Raw genomic sequence first — 16741 nt, 5'->3', positions numbered from 1 at the left:
ACTGCATTCCTAGCCTGATAAGCATGGTTGGAAAATTTTATATGATAAAGAAATCACATCATGTTAATGTTTCATCTGCCTAATTCTTATCCACCACAATGCTCATACAGAATTCATGATATAATCTTATAATGAGTATCCAAGTCCCTTTACGTTTTCCCCTCTGTTTTCTATGGCTTCTAGTTATCTTTTCAAAACAATAATACCCAACTCTGATTTAAATGTAACGGACATGCCACTATTCAGTAGAATGCAGGTGTCCCTTCAGATGCTTTTCTTTTCTTCTGGAGTGTGGCCCGGGAATCTGACCACAAGACTAGTACTAAAATGTTCCTAAATCTTTGTTGTTGCTTTACCACTAATTGTGTCATTCATGCAAACCACTCATTCTTTCTTCGTTATTTTGTTCCTATCCAGAAAAAGAATAAAGCTTTCAGAACTCTCAGAAGATTTCAAGGTTATATTAGTGTGAAAATGAAAAAACATTTTTGAGTATTCATTAGTTCTATTTCCTTTGCAAAGGGTCTTGATTTAAATGGCTAAGTCTTTTTTTTCAAGTGAGTGGTTTTTTGAAATAGAACTATATATGTATAATATCTAATGTAATTTTATTTAATTTTTTGTATGAAGCTCTATATCAAGATAGGATAGAAAAATAAAATAGTAGTAATGAAATCTCAATATTTATTTATAATGAAAACATTTTGTCAAAGTATTACAGCCACCAAAATACCCTATTAAAATATTGTGTAGGAAAAAGCTTGCTTTTTTTCAAAAGTTTGAAGAAACAACTTATGGAAATCAACTGAAATGCACAGTAATAGAAAAGGTACGTTATTAGTTGCACACATTTTTCTCCTGAAAAATAGAACAAAAATTTCTTTGAGATAAATTTAGTAAGACGAATTTCTATTAACTATCATGGGAATATTAACTGCTTTCCTTCACATTTTGCAGTTGGTTTCCTATTCATATATCCTTAGTTATATATCAAATGCCTACCTTTGCTTCTGAGGCAAAACTGTGTACAAAATGGCAGATTTAGTTTGTATATATGTACTTTTTTCTCTGTGCAAATCTCTTGCTGAAGGCAAGGAGAATATAACACTGTAGTGAGGCTCAGGCATAGAAAATTGAGGACTTTTTTTCCTTATCTCCTGTTCTTTAGAAACTATTGCAAGTTATTTCTCACAGCTGTAAGAAATGGTAAGGCATGCAGAAGTGAACAGTAAGAAAAAATTTGGTGCCTGAACAAAACTGCAGGAATTGCTTGTTTGCTTATAATTACCTCTGGTAGAAGCTGTCCAGTAGGTGAAGTTAGAGTTGAAGGTCCTCCAACCAAGGAGACTACTCCATTGCAATCTACAGCGCTGTGCATCTTCCCATTGGCTGGAAGGGCTGGCACCATTCTGGATGACAAACTGGCCTGACTGATGTTACTGTTACGCCTTTCTCCATGTCGATTTGGAACAAAGAGAGAATCTCTTCTGCTTTCATTGTCCTCAAGAGTGCTGTGCTCATCATCAGCAAAGTCATTTTCAGATCCTATATCCCTTGTGCGACCTCTGAAACTGAAAATGCTTGTTTTGCTGTTGCGCCTTGGTGAGAACAGGGAACCACGGATGCTTAGCAAAGACTGCAAAAGATTTAAATAGCAAACAAAAAAGACAGCTCTATAACTGATGTTCCAAGATATAGAAGCTCTTGGCTTTTCAAAGAATAGTTATGGTGCTGAAGACGAAGAATTTTCAGTTTCTTCTTCAGCAGTACCAGTGACTATGTGGGGAATGTGCTCATTAAGGGAACTGAAGTAGATGGGACATTTTAGTTCAGTGTAGCAGGACTGAAGAAAAGTTGTGTAGGAGATATAAGCAGGTTGGATAGTTTGAGCAAAAAATGCAGTTTGAGTTTGTATGGACTCATGAGTGTGGTGGAGAGTGTTCTATCAAGGCCTTGCAGATTTGTCTTTTATTCTATCTTCTACTTACAGCAGAGCTGAAAGTCTTTTAGTTTCCTTTCCTTCTTCATCTCTTTTACTCCTAGGGATTCCAACTTATCAGAACTTGTCTGCCCTCTTGACAATAGTCTCAGTAGTGCTGGAACAATATAAGCAGTACTCTAAAACTAGAAGACAGAGGCTTGGAGAAGCTCTGGAGGGACAGAGTGAATATGCCTAGTAGCACTCTTTGAACATAGTACTCAGTGCTGTAATGCCTAGTAGCACTCTTTGAACATAGTACTCAGTGCTGTAGCAGGCTCCGCACCTACCTACCATGCGTCCATCAGGCAACTCACAGCAAACATTCACCAGGGACACAGCTACCCAAAGATATCCTCTTACAGATGAGAAAAATAAATCAGCGGTTGTTGGTAATTAATCTTTTAATTACTGTAGAAGCTTAATGGAATGCTCTGCTCCCATGCTACATATTTTATTAACAGCTTTCATGAATAAATAAAATGAGTGCTAACTGTGGAAAAAAGACACCTTGCATTAAGCTTGCTTCATCCTTGTCTTTGTGCAAATCTTCATATCCTTTTATATGGTAAAACTGGTTTCAGATGATTCTCAATTTGTTTGCAGGTGGAAAGTGCTTATATGCAAGAGCAGTGCCTTTTATCCCAGAATAATTATAATTAAAGTATATAAAAATTTATATTAATGTTAAGAACCAAATATTCAGACTGTAAACAAGACCCACTACATACATATATGCATGCATACACTATATTTGTGTGCTGAACTAGTAACACTGCCTTATTATAATGATTTGCAGGTGTTTCACATTATGAAATGTAGTTTTCTGCTCTTATAGCTGTACCAAATTTTAATAAACTGGGATGAATTTTTTTATGCTGTCAGCCTCAGGCTGAGTTACTTAAAGAATATCAGCCAAACGGTTTTGCTAACCAATTTATATGAAGTTGGCTGGAAAAAAAAGGGCTATTTTGCTTATGCTCAAAGATTTTTTTTTTTTTAAATATAAATAGCTCTAGCATCTATGGGAAATGACAGTGAATCCTGATAGAAAGGTAAAATAATTACTGTAATTCTTGCAATTTTGTCATACTATTATTTGGCCAAACTACAGTCCTTCAATTAATCACATGCCTACTAGGATTCAGCTGACTAGCACTGCTACCCTTGCTTTACAGAGAAAGCTCCCATTGCTGCTATGTTTTGTCTGTTGTCCAGTCTTTCCAATATATGCTATCAAGCTCTGAGCACAGCTAAATGGATCAGGCCCCTCAGGGATTTAGGAGGAGTATGCCTGCTCTGAATATCCCTACTAGGTTTGGACAAAAGCTATTAGCCAAAATAGCTGCAATTCTAACACACGTAGAGGCAGAAATATATTTGCCTTCGTGCTGCTGGCAAGTAAGATCTGAAAGGAGAGACTGGCTTTTCATGGAGGGTGCATCATTCATTCACATACAGAATACTGTGTCAAAGGACAAAACCTCTATAGGGGCTGGCTGGGCAGATTATCTCCCCTTACCATTCTACCATGTTGTTTCATGCTCAGCCACCCTATTTCACTCAGGAACTTACTGCATGGATAACAAGACAAACCAGCCCTTCTTTTTTGAGTTTACATGACAGCTCAGTCTTATTTTATGTGCAGGCAATATTTGTCCCAAAGTTTTTTTATGAATATACAAACAATTACTAAGCCAATTTTTAACTTAATTAATTATCTTCATTTAGATTATTTCCTTGACGGAAATCTCTTTGTATTGTAAAACTTTAAATGACCTTTAAAAGTTTATTTCAGGTGGTGACTTATTTCCTTCCTGCTCTATAATTCATGACATCCCAAGATGAGCTATTTCCAGTCTATTTTACTATTTCTTTGCTTTATTTCAAATCTGGAACATATACAATTTTTTTCATGTGATTTCCATGGATTTTTATTCATTTTGCAACATCAATTCACATATGACTTTAATATTATTGAAAGTCATTTCACATGCCTTGGCTTCCTAAGTTTGTTCAATTTAGATGAATATTTCATACTTTTTTATGACAACTGATAGGATGAAAGCTTTCTGACAGTTTCAGAGTATGAATAAATACATGCAACAATACCTTACTGTATTTTAATAAAGGTACATAAAATTTATATTCTCTATTCAAATTTTGTCTCAAATTCTCCTCCTCTTATTATACGGGTTACCAGACTAGATAATTTTTCTGTTGATAATTTAATTCTGCATCAATCTGTGTGTGCACAAATAAATATATTTAACATAAGTGTAATATATTATTTAATCTGATCCTTCACCAGAATTATATAAAATAGCATCAGGGAATTTAGACTAAACAGTGGAGAAGTCTATTGCTGAGTAGTTAAAGCACAGGACCAGCAACCAGAAATTCCTTTCTTCTCAGACTTTGTCAGTCACTCTTTTCTTCAGTGCAGTCAAGTATTTCACTTTCGTTATCTGTAAGATTCTCCATCTTCCATAATGAACTTCCAATGGAAAAGAACAGTATGACTAAATTTTTGTAAATACAAGCCTAAGAAATCCTGATATATTTTGTCTTTACTATGGAATACTAGAACTACCTTTCTCTTTCTCTATTGTTTAAAGAAGATAATGAAGAAAGGCAATAGAAACTAGTGACAGTGTAGAATTTCCTATTCAGGTTATTTTGATAATATGATCTGCTAAAAAAACTTACATGTTTGTAAGGTTTTGAAATGGATGCAGAACAGAGAAATGCAATGGATTAATACAAATATATGAATACTACTCAATATCTTTGATTTCTCTCTAATCTACCAAATACATCTTCAGAAATCAGTTTTCAGAAATGTTTTCACTAACAGTTAAAACATTAACAGTTAACATTAACAGTTATCCTTGTACGATCTTTTTATCCCTTTGCTAACAGAATGGGTCAATCTTTAACACTGTTAAAAGTTAAAGTTTGTTTGCTCACCTTTTACATAGCTTCCAATATGTAAAGTGAAAAATCACAGCCAAATTAGAACAGATGTACATGATACAATAAAAAAGCGTTCTGTACCTGATGGGGAGACGTGAACCTTTTTTCATATGTCAGTTGACTTCCTTCTGTGGAGAAGCGGAAACTTTTTCTTCTGATACTATCTTCTGACTCAGACTTGGGGAACTTGTCAATATCTCCTTTGTCTTCTGCTTCAGACATTTCTTTCTGTCTTCTTTTCTTCCTTCTGTTTCTTCTTTCTTTAGCGCTCTTTGAGCTCAACTTTGATGCTTCTGAAGAACTTTCCAAGAGTTCTCCTAATCCCCCTACCCCACTGAAGTCCCTTGATGCCACTGATGCTGCTGCCACTGCTGCTGTAGCCTGTCAGGTTATAAAGCATAGTATTCTTATTGAGCCAAGAATTAATAATTTCATTGTTTTTTATCAATTGTTTTTATTATCCCTCTAGTAGTGTTGTACACAGTCAGAACGAACACTTGAGATGTAAAGCTGTATAGATACCCAAGAGCATCACTATTCCTTAAAGTTTTACTCACAAGACATTGGTCTAAAATGAAGGGAGTCACGAAAGTGTAAGCATGAGGCATTTTCATGTATTTCAGACCTTTTTCAAGATGTTCTCTTGCCTGACATTATAGAATCACAGAATCACCAAGGTTGGAAAAGACCTCTAAGATCATCCAGTTCAACCATCCACCTATCACCAGTATTTCCCACTAAACCATGTCCCTCAGTACAACATCTAAACGTTTCTTGAATACATCCAGGGACACTGACTCCACCACCTCCCTGGGTGGGCTTTGTTATAAATACATACAGGTATATTTAATTCCTGTTGCTGCTGCTGCTAGAGAGCAGAAAAGGGTTAGGTTTCTTCTGTGATGAAAAGGGCTGAGATGGAGCAAAGAGCAGTTCCAAAATTCAGAACCATTGTCATCAACTCCAATGGTCAGGCTGCCCAATTTGTAATTGGTACATGCAGTCATTGGAAAATTGGTACATGCAGTCATATATAATAAGGGAAGAAATGAGAACATAATCAATACTCTTCCTATAAAGAAATGTGTGGGGGACTAGCTGTGAAATCGTGCTTTGTAAAGTATATTCGGAAAGCTAGTAGGCTCCAGTGAGCTTCCAAAAAAGGATGGTGTGAGAAATGGCAAGAGACTAGCACTATATAACAAAGATGACTTGTAATTATCCAGCAAAACATGTTATACTTGATGCCACGCATTTTAAAAAGGATCGGATATGTCTTTCTAGCAGAAAAAGTTATCCCAAAATTAGTTCATTCATAGCATGAATTAATGGCTTTCTGCATCACAATAAGAAACCCCTGCTATACAAGTTGACTTGATACAGAACTTCTGTGCTAATTAGAGTATTAGATATTAAGAGGATTATTAAGTGTTCATCAGTTAAAAAAAGAGATACTCAAAATTATTTCATACTGGTTTCAGAATACTGTCCTTCTGATGCTCTAGCATAGATAAGGGACCAGATACTGAGTCATTACATATCTACTTACACTGACGGCAAATTTCAAAAAAATGGTGTAAACTGAAGCACTATGTAACTTAGATTTGTGGATGAATAGATTCCATGTCAAACGAGTGAAAAGATTACTGCTTCATAAAACAATTCAGCAGCTTAGTGATCCACTTTGAAATTAGCTTTCCACTAACATTTTCACACACAAAAGGGATCTTGACTGTAACATTGCTTTACTTATAATTAATAGAGTCATCATCTAAAGAAGTAACAACAGCTTGGCCTTTATCCAGCCTTTCTCATAGTCTGTTTCTTCCAGTTCTTCTCTTTTTAAGTCAGGGTCATCTTCTCTGTATCCACAATGAATCACACAAACATCTAGATAGCTCTTGATATAATTAGCAGTGGCTTAGTGACTTTCAGGGATGAAAGTATCACATTTTTTAAGAAATGTACTCTTTACTGATATCTAAACTTTTTGTTAATTTGCATTTTGCAGGATTATTCTTTTTCCTTAGAGATTTGGAAGTGATAGGGTTTGACTAAAATAGACATAGGCTTATCAGATTTCACAGATCATGTACAAAACTTACTTCTTAAGTAAAAGATTCAGTTTATTTTTCTATTAGCACTTTCTTTACAGAGTGATTATAATCCAGTGAAAGTAGCTGCACGAAAATACTACCAAAACTGTAGATTCATTGAAAATCCTAAATGATAGCTTTTTATAAGCATTGTCCTGTTAAAAATGATTACCAGAGGAAAAGCAATAGAAAATCAAGCCAGAAATTAGGCAGATGTCTGACTTACAAAACTGAATTCCTACCTACTTTACTTTAACATTAAAAAAACTTCACACAAAAGTTTCTGTCAGCATTTATTTTTCTCATAATTGTGTGAAATAATTCTCTTTTCAAAGAAAATAAAGATTTATTTAATAGGATTCTGAAGTAATACCTTTATTATAAATACTGCTGGTCTATTCCAAGGTCATGTAAACTTCTGATTAACTTCAACATCCTTGAATTAGGGATCTGCTTAAATAGTTTGCTGGATAGGAGCCTAAGAGAACACTGTCTACAGTCCATCTCTCTGTTTTATGAGTATTAGAGGGAACTATTAATTACAGCAAGCCTGGAAATTCTCATTCAGATCACAAATCAGAAGTACTACATATTTTTCCCACTGTTCATAAGATCTGTAAATTAAAAATGTTATGAACTCTGACTACTTATTCAGGTTAGTAGGACATTGTTATCTCAAATATTTTACATTTTTTGTGAACATTTTTTTCTTCTGTATCATTTCTTGCCTTCATTTGTCATTTGGTTAATTCCTGATTTTTTCACTGGCTATTTCAAATTTTAAAACTTGCATAGCAAACAAGATTTTTGTTCTAATTCATAAAATTTTACTATCCATTCCTTAGAGTAAGCCTGTGTAGAAAGTACAATATCCATCATTACCTGTGCTTCTTCTTGCTGCTTCTTTAGCTGTTCCAGCATCTGTTGAAATTCTGCCTCTTTCTGCTCTGCTTCTTCCATGGTTGCTTGGTTCTGCTCCTCATAGGCCATGGCAACCACAGCCAGGATCAAGTTGATCAGATAGAACGAGCCCAGAAAAATCACCAGAACAAAAAATATCATGTATGTTTTCCCAGCAGCACGTAGTGTCTAGGGAGTAGAAAGCATATCTGCATATTAGTCCACCTCTTACTGATATTAGTCCACCTCCATGGTGTTATTTCAACACCGTAATGCTTTGCTGCTAGCCAAACATTTCAGCTTATGTACAAATTAGCCTAGATTTTATGTCATAAAATTTGCTTACCAGTTGATACAGGTTTTCCCAGAAGTCCTGAGTCATTAGCCGAAAGAGTGACAAAAAAGCCCAACTGAAAGTGTCAAAACTTGTGTAACCATAGTTGGGATTTCTACCAGCCTTCACACATATATATCCCTCTGGACACTGCCTATGTGAAAATCAAACAGGAGGTATTTATTCATAACTTTTATTTTCCTCAGTAGTATATATTATCTCTCTCTCTCTCTCTCTCCAAAAATAATGCCTTCTATTTTATTACGTTGGCCCACGACTTCAGAGGGTGATTTTGATAGTATGGCAGCAAAAGTTGAACCTTCCAACCAATATTCCATTACATTTTGTGCTGTGTGATAGATGACAGAAGAGGGGCAATCTGACAAAATGGAGTCTGACATGGAAGGGCATATGAAGCAAAGGACTGTCACTGAATTCCTCCATGTGGAAAAAATGGCACCCATTGACATTCATCAACACTTACTGAATATTTATGGAGACCCAACAGTGAATGTGAGCACAGTGAGATGGTGGGTGGTGTGTTTCAGCAGTGGTGACAGCGACAGGGGGTTACCTCCACTGGTGCAGATTTTTAAGAGCACAGCATGCAGGCTCATATTTATTGCTGGAAAAAATGCACAGCTAATGATAGTGACTATATTGAAAAATAGATTTTTGTAGCTGAGAATTTCCTCTATCGAACAGTGTTATTGTGCCCTTTGTATCTATTGTAGTTTCCATGGAAATAATCAGGAGGCATTACTTTCAGAGTGACCTACATGTGAATAATGGTTTGAGACAATATTTGTTATTTTTACACAGGAAATCCATGAATTTCAAAATTAGAAGTAAGTTAACTTATAAAATATGTTCTGAGAAACGAACAAATATCAGAGTAAATTAAAGATATCCTTTTCATCCATTCACTATTTGAAGTGACCGGAATGTTTAAATTCACCTCAGTCATATTTTGAAGTAGAATCTCCATTCCAAATGATTAATTTCCTGGCAAAAATATTTGCTAAAATGTTGTTAAGGGTACAGACAGATTAAACAATATGATTAGCTAAATCCAATTGTACTGTTAGGGATCTCCTACACAAAGGTCAATTTTTTATTCAGCTTAGTCACAACAGCCAGTTAGGTATCAGTTAGCACTTCGAGACTAATAATTGGACGTGTGTATGGCACATTTTGCCAGTGATGAAAAAGTTTCAGCCTTGGAATATGAGGTAACTATTGTACTTTTTAAATATTTTATGAATTCTCTTTCTCAGCTCTAACCTTAGATTTCATCCTACTCTTTTCAATCAGTTAATCTCCAAAGTAGACTTCATAGGGTCCAGATTTTATCAAGATCAATTTCCAATAAAGCAAGAACAATGGTTGTTAATGAACATTTTGACCTAAGTAAGAAATCATTGTTTACCTTCCTGAGTTCTGTATCACCACTAAGTAGGAAGCTGCAACAGCTATGAATAGGCTTTATGTTACTGATTTTTCTACAGAATGTAACAGATGATTGTTGAAAGGGTCTTACCCTGCATCAGAGCTATTACCACAAAGTAGGGCATCTCTTTGTCCTTCCAAAATGTAGAAATGAGCTGTGCAGAAAGCATTAGAAAAGTATGTGATTAGATTAAATGCATCCTAAAGGACTACAAAATAAAATAAAAATAAATCATAATAAAATCAAAGTGGTTAGTTTCTAATCACTCTGTAGTCTGTTTATGAACGCTTCTGGTTATTGAACTTGTTTATCGTATGTGTTTGATCACTGTAGGTCAGTCACTGTAAACAACTGTATATAAGGCAAAAACAAGCCATTTGATATTTTTAATTACAAATATTTATATACAATAACCACAAATATATAAAAAAGTTATATCAGTCATTCTTACTTTCATCCTCAATGTAATCCTTCCAGTTAAATGTGTTCACAGTTGTATTAATAAATGTACCATTTTCATCCATTGTGCTATTAAAGTAGGAAATAACAGTTGTTTCAAAAGTAGAATTGTCTGGAGGCCACTGCAGACATTTATTCCTCAAGTTGCCCATGAACAGTTGCAGCCCTATTAGTGCAAATACACTCAGACAAAACACAGTCAGGATCATAACATCCGAGAGCTTCTTCACAGACTGAATTAGGGCTCCTACAATAGTCTTTAGGCCTGCAAAGAGAAAAGATTCATAGATTTATCAAAGAGGATCTTTGCCCTTCCCATATAACTCAGATGTCATGCAGAAATTTAAAAGAAATTATTATTATCTGTCAAAAAATAAAGCTTCATGAACAGCCTCAGAGCTTGTGAAGATGAATGAAAGAAAAAGATTTTTTTAATGAATAAGCCATGTACATACATTCAAATACACAAAAATATCATACAATTCTCAGGCAGGAAATTTATCAACCATGCTTTTCTGCTATAGATTTGATCTCTTAATTTTTCTCTCCATTTAATTTTTTATTTAATATTTAACAATAATATATAATACAACATTTAATAATTGTTAATAATATTTTATATTATAGTTAATATTTAATATTCTGCCAATAAATCACTTTCCAGTGACTCCACAACAGTACAAACTGGGAAAGAATTGCAAGTAATTTTGAGAAAAAAAGGAGTTTCAGTTGATAAGGTTTCCTTTGAAATACTTATCTCCTTTTTTGCAGCTTTGTTGTTGTTAGTTGGTTGTCTTCAAGGCAAATTTCAATTTTAAGTGGTAAAATAAAGGAAAAAATCAAAATAAAAAAAAGCCAAAGCACTGAAGCATTTTTAATGTTAAAGAGACAATTTGTCATAATAAACATGGAAAAAGAAAGCAAAAGAATCCATAGGCCTTACATTTCTTGTTTCATGCAAGAATCTGTTAAACTCAAAGGCTGATTTTGCAAAATAAAAGAAGCAAATGCTAAAAAGGTAAAGAATCATAATCTTGGCTTATGATCCATGCCTTTTTTTCTTTTTTTTTTTTTTTCTTTTTGCAACATGAGCAGCGAATATCAAGACTTATGCTCAAAAGAAGTGAATCCAACTTCAATGGAAGGTCAGCCTCAGTGTTTAACCTAGCTCTCACCTGGAATGACTGATATTGTTTTCAAAGCTCGGAGAACTCTGAATGTTCTCAACGCTGAGACATTGCCCAGGTCCACAAACTCTGTCACATATCTGTAATAGGGGAGTTCACACACAAACACAATGACAGCACACAAATAACAATTGGAGTTACAAGGGGCCTAACACCTTACACAGTTACTTCTTACCTGGAATTACAGAAATAGTTTTCAAAGCTCTCAATACTCTGAAAGTTCGAAGAGCTGAAACATTGCCTAGGTTTACAAATTCTGTTACATACCTGTAGGATTAAATCACAGTTATTCAGAATTGAGGCAGAGCTTATGCTAATTATGAGGGTCTTCAAAACCTCGGTGTCAACATTAACAATCATACTCAAAAATTTACCTGTCTCTCCAGTACACCTTGCTTTACATATTTTCATGAGTTATGCTTAAATTTCATTGATGCGTAACTCACTGATTTATATTTGAACAGCTAATTAAACTAACTAGCTTGTAACAGGACAGTGACATGAAGTCAAAGAGATGGCTTCTATTCTGGTGAGCAGAAAAATGTAGGACATGAAATTAGTGTCCCTCAGCAGTAATAACACTGGTGGCTGACACTCGGTGTTCGCTCCTGCCATCCTTAACTTTGATTTATATGTACTACAATGTGTGATACAGCATCTAAACTTCACAGGCTGCAGAAATTTTTGCATAAAAATTTTTAAATTAATATATTCATGATAATAATAGTGTTTGCCACTAATTTCATGCCCTAAAAGCTTAAGAAGTTCTTGAACCACTTACGCCATTAAAATGACACTGAAGTCAAGCCAGTTCCATGGGTCTCGCAGAAAAGTAAAACCTTCTAAGCAGAAGCCCCTTGCAAGAATTTTTATCAGTGATTCAAAGGTATAAATGCCAGTGAAAGTGTACCTGAAATGCATCAAAGCAGGAATGATGAATCTTTGCATACTTATGTTTGTAGACAGTGGCATTCATTATCAAAGGTGACTTACATTAAAAGTATTTTGAAGTGAAAGGAACAAATCATTAACTTGACTGTTAATTAACTTAATCATTGTTCAGTAGATGAAATTTAAACTCAAGATACATATATCCTAATAATTTTCTAAAAGCTTGATTTAATCTCAATGTTTGTTCTTGCAAATAATTTGAGACTCTAGTATTTATAGATACATTTCAGACTTGATATTTATGTATACATTCTCTAGCACTCACAAAGCTGCCTATTTGGTTGTATTCACAAACCAGGTAGATGTCTAAGTGTTAAAAAAATGCAGATTTTTTGGGTCAAAATCAGAATTCTATGAAAATCAGTTTTGGATAATAAGTATATTCATGCACATAATGCAGGTTTAAAACATTAAATATAAGAATGATTGCCCAGGCTGTTATTCTTGAAGATGGGGAACATGATTACCAATTTACCTGGTGTGGGAACAACCATTCATTTGTAAATTCAGAATACTCAATTATAATCAGAATAATGCAGAGACTCCCTGAGATACACATGGGTCTATGTGGACTTACAGAACAAAGGAAATCTACCTACAAATCCTACTGCTCACCTCTCTGCCTCTTATCAAACCTCACAGCTGCTGCTGAGTAGACTGGGGAACAGGTGAATACTACTACAGTTTCTGTATACAGCATTCAGAGCATGCAGTGAAATAAATAGAAATCAGTAATGGCTATTGAAGGAGTGGAGGGAATGAAAGAAACCACAAGCAGTCAGAACCAGGTGGTTTTTTTTTATCAGTAATATTTCATAGAAAGGCATAATATTTCAAAGGATAGCATGATCTGTATTTTGATAGTGAATACAAATGCATGTATAACCAAGAACAAGAACAAGATACTTCATGGTTTCCTTCCATCAGCTCTCTGTTACCATTAGGCCCTTTCCTCAGTCATTTGAGCTTGTGGTTTGGGTGAGCTTTGTGTTTGTGACAGAGACTGCCCTATGCGGCTGGTGCTTGTGAGCTCACATCAGTGAGCCCAAAAGAATGTCCCACTGTGCTAAGAATGCGGATACTCGAGGAACATGGGGCTGGACTCCCCAGTGACATGCAACAATTTCACATGCACATTAGAAGTGCTGGGGCTCCTTTTCCAATTTGCAGCTCAGAACCCCAAAGCCAAGACCTCCTGTTAGTACTTCACAGTATAAGCTCAAACATTCTTCAAACACCATTTTAAAGAACAAGCCGTTCTTTCTGAAATACTGAAATTATTCAGGACAAAAGCAGAACGATATTAATGACCTCATGGAATCTGGTTCTTCATGACTCTGGAAAAGCACATTCTGTTATGCAACTTTCTACAAATATTTCTTGTTTAGAGCCACATGAAACAAAAGAGGTAAAAATGAACAAGTAAAAATGTTAACTTACTCTACATTCTTTGTCCAGTCTGGAGGGTTACTCATGGTCATAAATACACAGTTGGTCAAAATAGTGCACATGATAAGCATGCTGAATAATGTAGATCATAGTCAAGGGAGGTAAGTCAGAAAAACATGACCATTTTACAATACTGAAAGCATTAAAATATTAAGTGCATGAAAATATGTACAAATAACATGAAATTCTAAATAAAATCTGAAAATAAAGCTTTGTACATAATTCTGTCTATTTAAAACCGTATGCCATCTGGCATGTTATGGTGTAGTTACTGTAAAACATTGCATTGCTTTTATAATTATGGCAGGTTTGGGACTTAAATTAAACTTGAATGCATACTAAATGTGTAAAAATATGAAATGAGTACCCAAACAATTTCTTATTAAAGCCAGGAGGCTCATTCTAAAACATCTGCATGCAGAGACTGTTTGCACACACCCAAGTTTTTATCTGGACGTTACTGAAATATGTTGGAAAATATTCTCTATTTTGACTTGGATCTTTTATAGAACATCAACCCCAATGCTGAAAACACAATACTGAAAAAGTACACCTGAAAAAACAGCTCTTTACTCCTGCTCTTTTGTCCTTGCTAAGTGAGTCAAGTATATGAATAGTACTACTGGTCTTAGTAAAAATGTGACCTTAGATACATTGAAGTGCAATGGCTTGTTACTAATTTGGCCTAAGCTGCAGGGCTTCGTGTGGTATCAAGTCTCTCTTTGTATATAAAGCCTGATATTTAAACTCTTTCAGCATTAAGTGGTTCAGCAGAGAATTCTCCTGTTAGAAATGAAGACCATACTGCCATTAAGATGTGACACTGCTGCTTTTTAGGTGTGATCAGCCTATGTTTAGTTAGCATAGTACGCCCATGTGGACATAATTTGTAAATCCATACGAAAAGTATTATTTCAGTAATCATTTCAGTTTTAAAGAGCAAGGTTTAAATCAACATCAAGAATAAAAGGATATGAATGTACCAAAATCTTGATAGCAATTTTTCTGATGGGATTAAAAGGAGTTAAAATATACAAGGCAGATGTGGCACTGAATCGGAAAATTGCCTTTCCCTTATTCAATACTATGAAAGTCTGCAAAACAAAAATTATACAGTTAAAATATAGCATTGACTATACTAGTGTATTCACCTCCTTATTAAGTATTCCATTCTCCGTCTGGTAGTTTCAAGTTTTGTTCTACTGTCTACCTGTGGTAGGAAAACAACTGATTTCTATAAATACAATGGATTAAATGGATTAAAACTTCCATTAATGATTCTCCAATTCACTGACTTCCATAGCATATAGACTGAATTCAGACCTATTAACATTGGTGGGAATTATCAGCAAAAAAGTCTGTTTATCAATAATAGCAAAATACGGCATTTCATCATAAAAATATTTTCAAGACTTGATTAAAGTCAGAATTTCAAATTAGTACTTCTACCTTGTCATTAAACACAAAGAAAAAAAATGGTGATAATAGAGCCATTCTAAATTCCAGTTTGTGTTTAGAGCAAGTACTTGAGAGAATTGTATACATGTTTATCTGATTATAAGGACAAACACCTGGTCACTAAACAATGTAGCATAATTTTAAAATAATTTCAGATTCATTTGAGAATTTAAACATTACCAGTATCGATTATATGTATCTTCTAAAAGTGTATCTGTGAAAAAATGAAAGGGGTGAATAAATTGCCAGCTGACATTCTAAGCAGTCAATGTCAAGCATAACCGGAACCTATACCAACAAATATTTTCTTCAAAAAATATGATGTGTTCATTTTTAATTATATGCTCTTATTTTCTATATCTGTGGGCACTGAATCTAGGTAGTTATTATCTTTTCAAATTTGACCTAATAAACATATGGTGAGCATTCACTTTCACTCATTTCCTGTTGGCAGTCATTGCCAAAGTGTTTTAATTTTTATTCCAAGTTTATTTCTGCTTGAGATATACTTGCAGCTTTAGTACTGCCTGAAATTTCTTCGGGACATGACTATTCTTCGTTCATCTTGCTCATTGTCAGTGGTAATGGCTCTGCTTTGTGTTACCATAATAGAGTCTTTGTTACGCTCTCAGCAGAGCTATATGGTATCACTGCTTTCCATGTTGATTTCTATTCTCTTGCCTGTGATCAGAAAAGTGTTGCCCTCCCCATGGCCCTTACTGCCTTCCTGGCTTCCTCCCTCTGAGAGAGAAAGAAGACCTCACTCTGCTGGGAAAGCCTACAGGTAACGAACAGATCACTGCCAGCACCTGCTCACACAATGATGTTGTGCGTGGCCTTGAGGACAACAGTGCACTTACACCTGCTGGCATTTCTCTCTGCTTGTCAGTCTTTCACCCAGTTAGAAATTGTAGAAAAATTCTGCCTGTCCCAAGGTCACCCTGAAGTCAACCTCCAAGTCATGTATGATTTTCTCTGCACGGACAAGATGGTGATTAAGAGTAATTTCTGCTACAAATTGAAGGAGGGATGACTAATTCTAGTTCATCATTTAAGATGCCCATTTGTTTTCTGTTGAGCACATTAGGCTGGTATATAATGTAAATACAGATGTCACCTGTGATAGAAGATTCTTAAGTTCACTAATTATTTTCAGTAGCCTAACAAGTCCATCAATAGACTGAGTTTCTCGAGCCACGACTTTCTGATTGGGTATCAGAAATGATACTTCAGTACTCAGGGTTTTCTGACGCTTCATTTGTAGAAGACTTGTTCTCAAAACGTTATACTTGCACTTACTTTTGAAACTTTATTCCAGAGTTGTTTAGCAACAAGTCTGTTTTGTACGATCCAAGAATTAAAAAGACCCTGTGCTACAGTTACGTATATTTGTGTTAGAATATGTGATATAGCTATAGCAGAAGTAAGAAATATGGCTACAGTCTTTAATTTCACTGAATTGGGTGATCTGATGCTATCTGGTTACATACAACCATCTCCACT

The 16741-nt window shown here is 35.0% G+C and overlaps 1 protein-coding gene across 1 annotated transcript in view; it reads right to left on the bottom strand.

Moving 5' to 3' along the window:
* Positions 1-16741, bottom strand: part of LOC110400420 (sodium channel protein type 2 subunit alpha-like) — a 73370-nt gene that overhangs the window by 40393 nt on the left and 16236 nt on the right. The window contains exons 5-14 of the mRNA XM_021400292.1: positions 14756-14874; positions 13772-13861; positions 12162-12290; positions 11556-11647; positions 10186-10458; positions 9825-9888; positions 8297-8438; positions 7933-8139; positions 5036-5335; positions 1289-1636 (exon numbers count right to left, since the gene is read on the bottom strand). Of these exons, the coding sequence (XP_021255967.1) occupies positions 1289-1636; positions 5036-5335; positions 7933-8139; positions 8297-8438; positions 9825-9888; positions 10186-10458; positions 11556-11647; positions 12162-12290; positions 13772-13861; positions 14756-14874 (1764 nt within the window). The remainder of the gene's footprint in view (positions 1-1288; positions 1637-5035; positions 5336-7932; positions 8140-8296; positions 8439-9824; positions 9889-10185; positions 10459-11555; positions 11648-12161; positions 12291-13771; positions 13862-14755; positions 14875-16741) is intronic.

The sequence above is a fragment of the Numida meleagris genome, chromosome 5 (assembly GCF_002078875.1).
Source record: "Numida meleagris isolate 19003 breed g44 Domestic line chromosome 5, NumMel1.0, whole genome shotgun sequence".
In the NCBI taxonomy this organism is placed as follows: Eukaryota; Metazoa; Chordata; class Aves; order Galliformes; family Numididae; genus Numida; species Numida meleagris.
The sequence above is the reverse complement of the archived record's forward strand: the minus strand, read 5'-3'. Positions and strand labels throughout refer to the sequence as shown.